The 13,531-nt window shown below is 29.1% G+C and overlaps 1 protein-coding gene and 1 long non-coding RNA gene across 2 annotated transcripts; both read left to right on the forward strand.

The window, feature by feature from the left end:
* The first annotated feature begins 4,346 nt into the window (after window positions 1-4,346).
* On the forward strand, window positions 4,347-6,169 carry SIP4 (SOS3-interacting protein 4). Its single transcript, XM_028202610.2, has one exon. It carries the CDS (start codon window positions 4,604-4,606, stop codon window positions 5,900-5,902), a length of 1,299 nt encoding a protein of 432 aa, XP_028058411.2. The 5' UTR covers window positions 4,347-4,603; the 3' UTR covers window positions 5,903-6,169.
* A 6,084-nt stretch (window positions 6,170-12,253) lies between these two features.
* Window positions 12,254-13,122, forward strand: LOC114262274 (uncharacterized). The gene is made up of 2 exons (XR_003629312.2): window positions 12,254-12,530; window positions 12,757-13,122. It is a non-coding gene; the product is annotated as an uncharacterized LOC114262274 (long non-coding RNA).
* The last annotated feature ends 409 nt before the right edge of the window (window positions 13,123-13,531 follow it).

Genomic DNA, 13,531 nt, shown 5'->3' on the forward strand with positions numbered 1-13,531 from the left:
TTTGATGATAGTGTGGAAAATGATTAGTGATGGGATTGTTAAATTATTTTTATGTAACATAAATAAATAAATTATTTCTATATTAAAAAAAAACTAAAACAAATAGGTGCACTTGGTAAAAAAAAAAAATTAAAATTAAAAAAATAATTTTTTTTATATAAAATAGACTCAATTCTCTTACTATTTTCCTAATCCCATCTAAAATTCACCCAAGTTAATCCTCCTACAAACGGGAATTACTAAACCCCCTACACTACTAATCCTATGATATTTTATTGCATCCAAACAAGGGTTTGGTGGATTCCACGGATTGGTAATCCAATCCACCCTCCCAAACCCCCTATCGGACACGACCAAAGTGTCTAACCAAATGACTAATTTAAATTATCAAAATGAAATTCGTGATAATGACCCCACAAGTCCGAACAATACCCTCAAATTTGTATTAAGGACTGAAGGGGGATCCACCTCATTTTGCAAGGGCCAATGCTAATATGCACAAAAAAATATATATATAGAGAAATATGTTAGAGAAAATAAAATGTGCAGTTGTATTTGGTTCACACCACACAAATTTGATTTTATATTAAAAGTTGTCACATCCAAATTATAGTCATTATATTTTTTCTCTCACAAAGTTAAAAAAGTCAAAAAATTCATCTTAAACAAGACTATTTTAATCCCAAACTAAAAAAGTTAAAAAATTAAAAAATCAAAATACTGACTTACATTCGAAAGGAAGCCTATAAATTTACTTGAATCTTTGTGTTCAATTAATCATCCATTTTTCTTTACAAAGCCATAAATTAAGTTATCATTATCAAATTGATTTTTTAAATTATCGAAATTCATAAATCCTATAAATCAGAACAACACCATCCTATCTAAATCTGAGACCGGTAGAAAGTCAGAATATTAGACTAGCATGTTAGCATTGGTTTGGCATGATGGGTTGGGACGAGTTGAGACTAAAATAGCTATAAAAAGATGAAATAAATTTTTTAATTTTAGATTAAAAAATGTCATATTTAAATTATAATCATTTTATGTTTTTTTTTATGAAAGTCAAAAAAATTAAAATTTTTTATCTCAAATAAAATTTTTTAACTCTAAACTAAGATCTCGTTTGGGAAAAGGATAATTTAGGAACTTTTTGGTTATTTGACTAACATATGAGCTAAAAAAAACTAGTATGTTTGGGATGACTTTTTGGCTTTTTACAAAAAGATGTGTAAAAAGTAGAAAAAAAAAAAAAAGAATCTTTGACTTTTTTGTATGAATTGTTGACTTTTTGACAAACATAGTAACTTTTTAACTTTTTAACTAAAATAAATAGTTCTCCAATGAGGCCTAAAAAATTAAAAAATCAATTTACATAAACGAAACTTAATCCATAAGATATAGTTGGCATAGCTGACCAAGCGCCACAATCGCTGGTAAATCAACTTGCCAACGCGTTACAACTTACACGTGGTATGGAAAACTTACGGACCAAGCTACTAGTCCTGCTTATTCACTCACTCCAAATCTTACTCACTCCAAATCTTACTCACATGCTAAAAATAAGCAAAAGTTATAACACATGCCAGCTCACCGTGTTTGAATAGTGTAGAATGATAAACATGTCAAAGTAATGTCATCATAACTTTAATTTGAATTTTACACTCGGTTCGTTTGGGTGAAGATAGGGGCAATTACAAAAATATTTTAAAGTTTGAGTCTTTTAATAAAATAAATTTCATATTTGTAATTTTATCAATTTAAATTTTAATATTTTAATTTATTTTCATTTTAAACTATTTAATTATTTTTGTTAAGTAAAATCGATAAAAAAAAGTTTTTTAGTCATTAAACTCAATGCAATTGTATATAAAATAAATAAAATACTATTTTTCATTGAGTTTAATGACTATAATACCATATTTTCTGTCAATTTTACTTAATAAAAATAGGTAAATAATTTAAATTGAAAATAAATAAAATTTTAATATTTGAATTGACAAAATGAAAAGTTTGAATTAATTTTGTTATAAGGTCAAATTTTGAATTTTGATTTTTTTTTAATTTTATAATTATTCCAAAAAATAATTGACGATCCTTATTCTTAGATGCGGTGGGCACACAAAACAATAACAATAATTTTATAACAATTATATATGTGCTAAAAGTTATTTGTTATTGTCATTATTGTATTAATTTATTAAGTTTTATTTTACCTAATTTTTTTAATAAGTTTTATTATTAATATCTAATATAATAATATATCATAGGACAAATAAAATATAATTATCATAGTATTACAAATTTTGTTATAATCAACAAATTTTTGGTAATAATTAATAGGGAAAAAAAAGGTTCACCAATTTAAACTCAAATTCAAGTATAGAAGAAAACTGAATAGTGAACTTCGTTGTCCAGTCCGGTCCATTGCATTCTCAACATGTCTTTATTGAATGACCTATTCCGTTTATTTTATTAAAAGTCTATATACATACATTATTAATTAAAAAAATCCTGAAGCATATACCAATGGGATATTTATAAATATTTTCAAATTAATAAAAAAATTTAAATTTTAAATTTAATCATTAGTATTTATATATTTTTTCATTGTTTTAATTTATTATTATTTTTAAAGATACTAATTTTCTTAAAATAAAACTCTCTCCATCATATAAGAAGCTGAAAACAAGTGGTTATGGGGTACTTTAGGCCGTGTTTGATTCACAAGACTAAAAGTGAAAGTATTGATAATCCTATTAAATTAGTATGATATTCATTATCCAATTAGAATAGTAGGATAAATTATCCCATTGTCTATTATTTGATTTGCATTGGATAAAAAAACATATAAATATAAGATTACAACTATATTTATCTTCTTTTTCAATTTTACCCTTTATCAATGTTTCTTTACAATCTTTACTTTATCAAAAAAATTTCATAAACGTGGTTTTAAAAAAAATTATAAATAAATAAATAAATAAAAGCAAAATAAAAATACAAAATCCAAAGGCCATGTTTGGTTTGTTTTTTTAATTTTTTTAAAAAATATAAACTAATTTAATAAAATAAATATCAAAAAATATTTTTAAATTTTTAAAAATCATTTTTAGCCTTCTAGAATATAAAATTATATAAAAATAATAAGTGTTTTAATTTTTAGTTAAGGGTAAAATAGTATTTTTATTTTATTTCTCAGTTCAGGATGTATAATCCCACCTCTACTTCATTACTAATAATCCTACAAATCTATTGAATTAATTATTCATTGGATTAATAATCTTGAAGCAAAATTTCAGAACAAACATAGGATTATTGAGATCACAGATTAATAATTCTAATCTCATTCTCTAATTTCGTCAATCAAACAAATCCTTAAAGTATGATCACATGGTGTTTTAGGGTATTGTGATTGGTGAATAAGATAGAGTCTATAATTTTGTGTGAATAATATTATATGTATCAATTAGTATATTAATAGATGATGTGGCATAATTTTAAAAGTTTTAAATATTTATAATTTGTATAATAGGTGGGATCAATAATACTATCATAATATATATTGAATAGATAGAATTAATAATACTATCATAATATATATGGGTAATGTTAAGGACACCAAATTTTCTACCAAATAAATGACCAAATGTCTCACATGGGCGTGGGGTCCGCAATTTTGTGAGCCCACACCCATTGCGGACCCCACACCCATGTGAGACATTTGGTCATTTATTTGGTAGAAAATTTGGGACCTCTAGCATTTTCCAATATATATTGATATGAGTAATGCTAGAAACCCCAAATATTCTATCAAAAGTTTTACCAAATGTCTCACATGGGTATGAGATCCACACAATGTGGATCTCACACCCACGTGAAACATTTGATAAAATTTTTGATAGAATTTTTAAAACCTTTAATATTTTTATATTGATATATTAGTTAGTACACTAATTAATACAAATGACTCTACTGATTTTGTGTCCAGTGATAAATAAATAAAAAAAAAAACTCATATATGAACACGTGACGTGAGCATTAAATGGTTTTTCCTAAAAATCCGTGTTTCATTTCACGTTTTATTTTGTGATTGTTTGGGGGGGGGGGGGATTTTTATGTAAATTTTTTTAGATGTAGGATTTCATTAGAGAAATTTTTTTTTTTGATGTTTGCATAGAAAGTTGAGTTTTTTTTGTATTTGGATGTGATGTTTATAAGAAAAAAAATGAAATAATTATAAAATTAAATGTGATATTTTATTTAAATTTATTTTTTTTTTTAATTTTACAAAAAAATTTGTCTTTTAGTTAAAAAAAAAAACGAACGCACAAACTTTCCAAACACCACCTTTGACACACGCAGAGAGTCCGAGTTTTCGTTTATATGCGTGTATATAGGCCACACAAAATTCTTGAAACTTCCAGCGCGAAACTCGCAAGTTGAAGGTCTGTTGGCTTCAATCTCAGCCACTCTCTACGGGACAAAAGGAAGAACCTACCCCCAAGTTTGAGCGATTCTCTTCATCTTTCTTTAAAATTCTTGTTGAGTCCCCATATTAATTTCGTTCGACCTCTGGCCGAGAGAGAGAGGTCGCAACCGAATGCCAGAGATCGAGCATGTCCCTATGACCTCATCCTCATCATCATCAGTAACGAAAATGGACAACGCTTTATTCGGCAAGTATGAGCTCGGCAAGCTCCTCGGCTGCGGCGCTTTCGCCAAGGTCTACCACGCCCGCAACATCTCCACCGGCCAAAGCGTCGCCGTCAAGGTCATCAACAAGAACAAGATTGCCGGCACCAATTTAATGTCTAACATCAAGCGCGAGATCACTATCATGCGCCGCTTGCGCCACCCCAACATCGTCAAGCTCTTCGAGGTTTTGGCCAGCAAGACCAAGATCTACTTCGTCATGGAGTTCGTCAAGGGCGGCGAGCTCTTCGCCAAGGTTGCCAAAGGTCGGTTCAACGAAGATCTTTGCCGTAAGTATTTCCAGCAATTGATCTCCGCCGTCGGTTATTGCCACTCTCGCGGCGTCTTTCACCGTGATCTGAAGCCGGAGAATCTCCTCGTCGATGACAACGGTGATTTGAAGGTGTCGGATTTCGGGCTCAGCGCCGTCACGGATCAGATCCACAACGACGGTTTGTTACACACGCTTTGCGGCACGCCTGCTTACGTGGCTCCCGAGATTCTCGCGAAGAAAGGTTACGATGGTGCCAAGGTGGATGTGTGGTCATGCGGAGTCATCCTCTTCGTCTTATCCGCCGGTTATCTACCGTTTAACGATCCCAATCTCATGATGATGTACAAGAAGATCTACAAGGGAGAGTTTCGGTGCCCTAAGTGGATGTCGTCTGAGCTCAAACGGTTCCTTTCTCGGCTTCTAGACACGAATCCAGAGAAAAGAATTACCGTTGATGAGATCACACGACACCCTTGGTTCAAAAAAGATTATAAGGCCATTAACTTTTACGAAGAACAGTTTGACATCAAGCACGACAAAGAAGAGAGAGCCGGTTCCTCCCTAAACGCGTTCGATATAATATCATTCTCGTCCGGTTTGGACCTTTCTGGATTGTTCGATGAATCTGCCGAGAACGGAGAGCGATTTGTATCGGCCGAGTCGCCGGAGAAAATCATCGAGAAAGTTGAGGAGGTCGTGAAGGTAGACAACGTTGTGAGGTTGAAAAAGAAGAAGGAATGGGGAGTGGAATTGGAAGGGCTGAATGGTAATTTCATGATTGGGTTGGAAGTTTTCCCCTTGACAGACAATTTGGTAGTTGTGGAGGTTAGGCCGACAGGTAGCAGTGGCTGCATGTACAACCAAGTCTGGAAAAATAAAATTAGGCCGGAGCTAATTTCCCTTCAGCAAGAGCAGCAGGTCGCCGGTAACTAACCTTTCTGGCGAGCACGGCCTGATTATCAGAGGTGCCGTAAATACAGAATTGATATACGGAATGATTTATGATTATTATTTGTTGAAACAATGTGTATTAATTGTTGTGTTTTGCAATTGTTGTTCGAGTTTCTACATATGAATTTTTCTAGTATTACATGTAGTATATGGCGGCTGTACATTTTGCTTTGTCAAAATTTTACAGGCGTTTTTGTTGTTCTGTACATAAAGACAACAAATGAAGAAAAAGAATAGGTATATTATTCATGTGGGTTGTCCCTGCTTATGTTGTTGTATTGTTTTGTCATATGTTTGGGATTATGCAAAGTGGGTTCGATTTAATTTGTGTTTGGTGTGTTTTGTTTTTATATTTGGAGTTTTATTTGTGTTGTAATCAACCAAGAAGCATGTGTGTGCTGTTGGTTAAGTGATTGAAGGGATGTTTAATCACCTTCTTAAATATGATGATTAGCAGAATCCTTTTTTTTTATTTAAATTTTACTCCTTATTTTTTTCATTGAAGTAATACTTATTCTTATTCTTACTTTAAAAAAGGGCAAGTGTCCTATGTTTCTTTGATGCTTTTAAATGCTCAGAACTTAAAGAGGAATATATAGGTGGAAAACAAAAAAGGGCAAGTGTCCTATGTTTCTTTGGTGTGTTTTGTTTTTATTTTATTTTTTTGAATTTCCACTTCATTAATAGTTTATTAGTGTTTCCAAATTAGTGGGATGAATCATTATTGTGTGGAAAAATAATTGGGTGGTCAAGGTGTCACGTGACGGTACTTTTTACCAATTATAAATTATTATGTCTCTCATGTTTTTTAATTACGTAATATAAAATCGTGAATTTCATCTCTTTCATCAATCACAACATCTTTGAGGCACCATCTGATCGTGCTCATGACAAATCAATAACTTCTTATATAGGTGTGCTTTTGCTTACATCATTGATACTTAAGTTAATCATGAACTTTGTTTTTTAAAGATAGGGAACTTTCTCAGTTTTGGTTAATTTAAACATTAATAAATTCAAAACATTTAATTAATCAACTTACTGGACAATAATGCTATCCTTGTGCTTAATCTGAAGTAAATCTGATGGATGATTTACCAGAACCAGCACATCTAATCATGGTTAATTACGGGATCGTTAGTGGGTTTAATTACTTTGAAGTGATTAGTTGCAAAATTTATTCAATGAACTTTGTAATAATGGCCGAAAGAGGAAATGAATAATTGCTGTTTAGTTGTAAAATTGATGACACTCGAGATATGGACCCATATGAAATCATTTTATATTAACTGGAAACGTGAATTGCACTCGTAGATGGTTTTTCTGGTGAGACTTTTGAAGGATGTCCTACTTCCTTGGATGTATCAGGTGTGTTTCATGTGAATGATTTAAATTTTCACATTTTTCGCTGAGAGAATCTGTTTAATAGCTGTTTAGGTGGGGCCAGCTGATAACTTTTTGCTTTATTGACTCCTAGTATTTAATTTGAATAATAATAAATTAATTAGAGCTTTTTCTCAAATTCACATGAATTTCAACTTTCAAGAGGATTGTTAGGTCACCAATTCTATTTTGAAAGTTGAGGCTAGAAGAGAAGAAGACACACATGTACACACAGACACAGCAAGGCAAAGTATACACATACACCTTAGATAAGTGTGTCCCCAACCCAGTTGGAAATTAAAAAATATTTGAAAAAGCTAATTTATCATTTTTAAAAATCATATTTAATGATATATTTGACAAGTATCAAATTTTAATTTGTCAAATATTTCATCACATGAGGTTTAATCTCAATATCATATCATTAGAGTTATTTAGGAGAGTGATAAATTAAGGAGCAACAATGATTCATCCCACTAAAAACATCACCACTAATAGCACTAATGCATTAAAAAAAAAAAAAAAAAAAATTACAACTCCAAGACCAAAACATCACATCATTCATGGCGGGACCCACTGCCACCTAATTAGTGGAAGCACTAATTAGTGCTCCCAAGCATTTTTCATTAAGGAGATGTAACATTATTGTTGCAAATTATACAGAAGAATTGGGCTTCTCTGCTATTGGAGACAAGACTTTCAGTTGCAGATCCATTCCGGCACCACATTATATATGGTAGTTCATGATTGGTTGAAATAAGGATATATTACAAATACACTCTTTGAGATTTGCTTAAAGTACAGATTGTCTCTTGTAGTTTAGAAAATTATAAATTCTTTCTTATTTATTTTATTTAATATAATTAACTAAAAAAATCAAATTCATAATTGTTCTCCTATACAATAATAAAATTACCTAAATTATTAATTGAAACATATTTCTAATATTATTAAAAATTGTTAATTGACTTGATGATTTATTAATAAAAGAGGCGATTTGTTATGAAATTAGAAATCTTAGTGGGTGGAATGTAATTTCCAAAACCTTAGGAGGCAATTCGTATTTTAATCAAATCTCATGGGGGTATATTTGTAATTTACCCTTGAAATAATTATAATCACGATTTTACCATATTTATTTGCAAATAAATGAATGATATATTTTTAAAATTATACTTTTTATTCATTTATATTTGGAAATAAATATTTCGATAAATTTATGTGATTATTATAATTTGTTATATTTGATTTTTTGAATAAATAATCTACACATGAACATGAAAGATGATTGAATTGTATCATTAAAATTGTTAGTTGGACAACGCATACCAAAAAAAAAACAAAAAACAAAAAACAAAAAAAAATTCAAAATATCATAATAAGGTTTTACATTTTCATTAAAACATCACACAGTTTTTTTTGGAGAAATTATTAATAAGTTCTATTTTGATAGCAAGATTACTAGTATTATCTTATCAAATTTTAATATCAACAATTAAGGCCTCGTTTGGAAACTCTCAATTTTAGTCAAAAAGTCAAAAATTTATACAAAAAAGTCAAAAATTCTCTTTTCTCTTTACTTTTTGCACATCTTTTCGTAAAAAAATAAAAAGTCATCCCAAACATACTAATTTTTTTTAGCTCATATTTTAGCCAAATAGTCAAAAAGTTACTAAATTAGCCTGTTTCCAAACGAGGCCTTTTTATACCTTAGTTCAAAAAAGTTTAATTCTTCATATTGGCATGTTTTATTCCAATTTTATTTTTTTATTTTTTTTATATTAACATATGAATAACAATTGTATAAACAAATTACATCAAATAAAATCATAAACAACAATGTGATCAAAAGAACTACGTAACATGTTATACGATTTATCATTTTTCATTACCTCACACTATGAAAATATAATTGGTAAACAATCTATAATATTCCTTTGAAATATTTGTGAGAAATAATATTGTGACAAATTCAGATATTTTTTGTAGTGCGACATAATAAAAAATAAAGAATAAACTTAGAATAAAAATACAAACATAAAGAATTGAGTTTTTGAGAATTAGGTTAAAAGCTAATTTTTTTGACAAATTAAAGAGCATCCGCATCAGGATCACCAAAATAACAAAAAACTAAAATATAGCTAATAAATCATCAAATGCTCCCTCCATCAGCCTCAACAATTTTTTTCTAAATTAACATTTTCTTAGATTTGCTACAATACCCCCAACAACTTTGTTGAGACACTGTTCATTCGTTATATGATTTTTTATTATATTTTCTGCAGGAAAATTGAGCCAAAAACTGTAAATCGATCGTCCACCCGAATGTCCCCCCGGACATCCCACCGAATGTCCATGAGTTGCCTGTAGCAATGAAGGAAAAATGCCGAAAATTAGCTTAACCGGTCGACCCGCTGGTTGACCGGTCAACAATAATTTTTTTTTTTTTGGATTTTTTAAGAATTGTTTGGGTAACACCTCATCAATTTAATAAATAAAAGAAAGAATAACAAATACAACAACAAATTAATATTTTAATAAGATTGACTTAAAATAGAGAGTTTGATGCAGTGAATACTAAAAAGCTGATTTGTTAAAATAGAAAAAGTGAATTTGGGTTAAATTAGCCTAAAAATTTGAAGAGCTTGATGCGGATGCTCTAATATGACAAAAAAAAAAGTCAAAAAACTGACTTTTAATCCCAGATGTCAAAATAGGCCAAACTATCAAAAATAGGAAATAGGACTCACCAATAATATTAAGAGTAAAACAAGACTTATTGATAATTTTGTCAAAATAATCAAATTAGTTGAGAAGTTTAATAAATTTTTTCAGAAAAAATTAGTGAAACATCCTTCTCCAACTTTTTGTAATAAGAGAGGTTCAATTTTTTTTTTTTATTAGTTAAGGTCCTACGATGAAATTTCTCTGTGATTATACCTTTCAAAATTTCAAAATTCCTCTATGAAAGTTAAAATTTCTCTGTGTCAGGACAGAAATATCTTTGATTCGAGCGAAATTTTTTTGAATCAAATTTTCTTTGTAAAAATATTGAAGGATAATATGAAAATATTATATATCCTTTATCTTATAAAATCTTAATATTAAGGACTTTAAAAAGAATTTCCTATTTTTTTATTATATTTTTTTCAAAAATAATATAAAATATAAATTAAAAAATGTATCATATATTATTTTATTAGAAAAAAATCAATAGCATTACTTAGGTCTCGTTTGACAACTATATATTTTAACTAAAAAACTAAGGTTGCGTTTGGTAGAGTTTTGTAAATATAATTTGAAAGTATGAGTTGTATTTTGAGTTTGTGAGTTGTGAAATTATAATTTGAGTATAAAAAATTTGTTTGGTTATAGTTTTTCAATAGAGTGTTGAATTGAGTTTTGAAAGTTTGATTTGACATGCGAAGTAAGAAAATTTGTTTGGTTATGAGTTTTGGAAACAGTTTTCAAAACTTAATTCAAATTATTATAACTCATAACAAAACACACTACTTTCACACTATTAAAAATTCTGATTAACGATTATAACCAAACTCTTTTTAAAATTCAATTAAAAAAATTATTATTAACAGAAAATAATATTAATCAATTTTTTAATTGAAAATACTACAAAGGAAATAATTTTTTTTCAAAATAAATAATCAAAAAATTTAAATCATAAATATTTAAATAATTTAAATAATCTAAAAAATTTAATAAGTAAAAAATTAAAATAAATATTCAAAAAATTTAAATCGTAAAAATTTAAATAATTTAAATAGTCAAAAATTTTAAATAATTTAAAATGTCAATATTTTAAATTTAAAAACAACTCTACACTTAAATCATAACCAAACACATAAAAAAAAACTCAATTAAGAAATTATTTTTAAAACGCATAACCAAACACATAACTCAAAATTCTATACTACTTTCACAACTCTACACTCAAATCGTAACCAAATACATAACAAAAAAAATTAAAATATTGAAAAATATTTTTATAAAATAGAGTTTGAATTTATTTTATAAAATATTTTAAAATTAAAAAAATTTAAATCGTAATATTTTGAAATTAAAATATTTAAAAATATTCAAAAAATTAAAAAATTAAAAAAATCGTAACATATTTAAATATTAAAATATTTAAAATCTTAACAAAATTAAAATATTTTTAAAATATTAAAATATTTAAAATATTTAAAAAATTAAAATATTGATTTGAATTGAGTTTTGAAAAGAATTTTAAATTATGTGTTTGGTTATGAGTTTTGAAAAGTAATGATTATGTTTTGAATTGAGTTTTGAGAAATGGGTGTAGAATTATGATTTGAAAACTCCAAACGAATAACACACTCAAATCAATGGGTAGAATTATATTTTAACAGGCTTATCAAACGGAGCCTAAAGAATTATTATAAATTATCATATTACTTTATTTATTTCTTTATATATTTATTTTTATAAAAAATTAAAAATTATTAAAATAATTTATTCTCAACCACCTTTAAACCCATACCACGTATCATGTACAAATAGCGTGCACAATCATGATGACATTGATAGTAATGGATTACCAAACCAAAACCGCGTGGACAAATTCAACTAACCTTTCAACTACAAGTAGAAAGTAAAAGTGATGCAAATTAGTATTTTTGTTTTAATTTTTATTCTAAATAAGGTTATAAGTTTGGGTTTGGTTATGGTGTGCAACTTATACCTTACACCTTATACCTTACACTTACACCTTACACTTACACCTTTTGTAAAAAATTAAACCTTACACTTACACTTTTTTTGAGGTTGCACACCATGTGCAACCCACTTACACCTTACACCTTACACTTACACCTTACACTTACACCTTACACTTACACTTTTTGTGTAAGTGGCACATGGTGTGCACTTGCACACTTAAGAAAACTCCTATAAGTTTTAGGCATTCAATCTATATGCTTGATTAAGAAAATAGAAAATTTTCTCAATTCCTAGAAAGAATTTCTAGTTTGAATTTGTTCGGTCTTGTTCATCATTCGATACGTTGTCCTACATCAAACACACACGTAGAGAGAGAGAGAATGTGTCCATTGAGGCTGATTTTGATATTTCTGTCGGCTATGCTCGCTGCGTTTTTCGTATTGAAGAATATCAAATATCACTCCGAAATTCCTAAGATTCTTTTACAAATTCAGTTGAATCTTCCGCACCGGTCAATCCATCCTCTAAGGTCCCAATTCTGAAAAATTATTGATTGGTCTAGGCTACCACGTTGTTATGTTCTTAACTAATCACAAATCACTATATCCTTTTATATTTCTCAATCACCTAATATAAAATCATGGAGTCTATCTCTTCCACCAATCACAATGCACATGTAACATCACTTGGCGCGATCCTGACCAGCCAATAACTTCTCCCCAATTCTTAACCTTCTCTCTTTTTTCTATTTCTAGGTTTCGAAGCAATTTGTTCTCACCACTGACTATTCTCTCTCTATTATGAAATTGCAAGTTTGGGGGGCAATTAGGACTGGTTTTTGCACTTTTATCGACATGGCAAGCGGTCTCTATCTCTGGAGGAATTTCGTTTCATCTTCATCTTCGTCTTCATCTTCCGAGCCCACCTACTGATATGTTGTAGAGTTTCATATTCTTTCTTGTTTTGGGGCCCTTTCTTATTTCTATGTAGTGTGTTGCTTTTGTGCTGCTTGCACTTGAATTTCATATATAAATTGGAAATTTGTTTTCTCACAATTTGTATGCCACTGTTGGCTGTAATTATCTTTGCCTCTAGAAATCTGTTTTTCTCTTTTATCTATCCGTATGATTTGCATTTGTGTCCAATTAATAATGTACATTTAGCAATGTTTGGATAGTGTTTTCATGACTTATGGGATTAATAACCGCAAATAACCATGGAGGACAAAAAAATTTGTACGTACGCGAGTGTTAATTTCCATTTGTTAGAGAATTTTAGACAGATCATGTATGGTCCCTAGCTAAACTTGTGGGCATGTGTCTGGCACCGTCTAAAAATAGTTGTCTTGTTTGATTGTTTAAGAAATCCACCCTTCGTGTTTTGGCTCGGTTTGGGAAGTTGGCTATTTTATTGGGCTATTTGACTTTTTAGCTATTTGTTTAGCTCAAAAAATTGTGTTTAAGAAGTTGGTTAGTTGTTTTTTGTAATTGATTTCATGGTTATAAGAGAAAAATTAAAATGATTATTGGT

Source organism: Camellia sinensis, chromosome 14, assembly GCF_055761805.1.
Source record: "Camellia sinensis isolate YWXY chromosome 14, ASM5576180v1, whole genome shotgun sequence".
In the NCBI taxonomy this organism is placed as follows: Eukaryota; Viridiplantae; Streptophyta; class Magnoliopsida; order Ericales; family Theaceae; genus Camellia; species Camellia sinensis.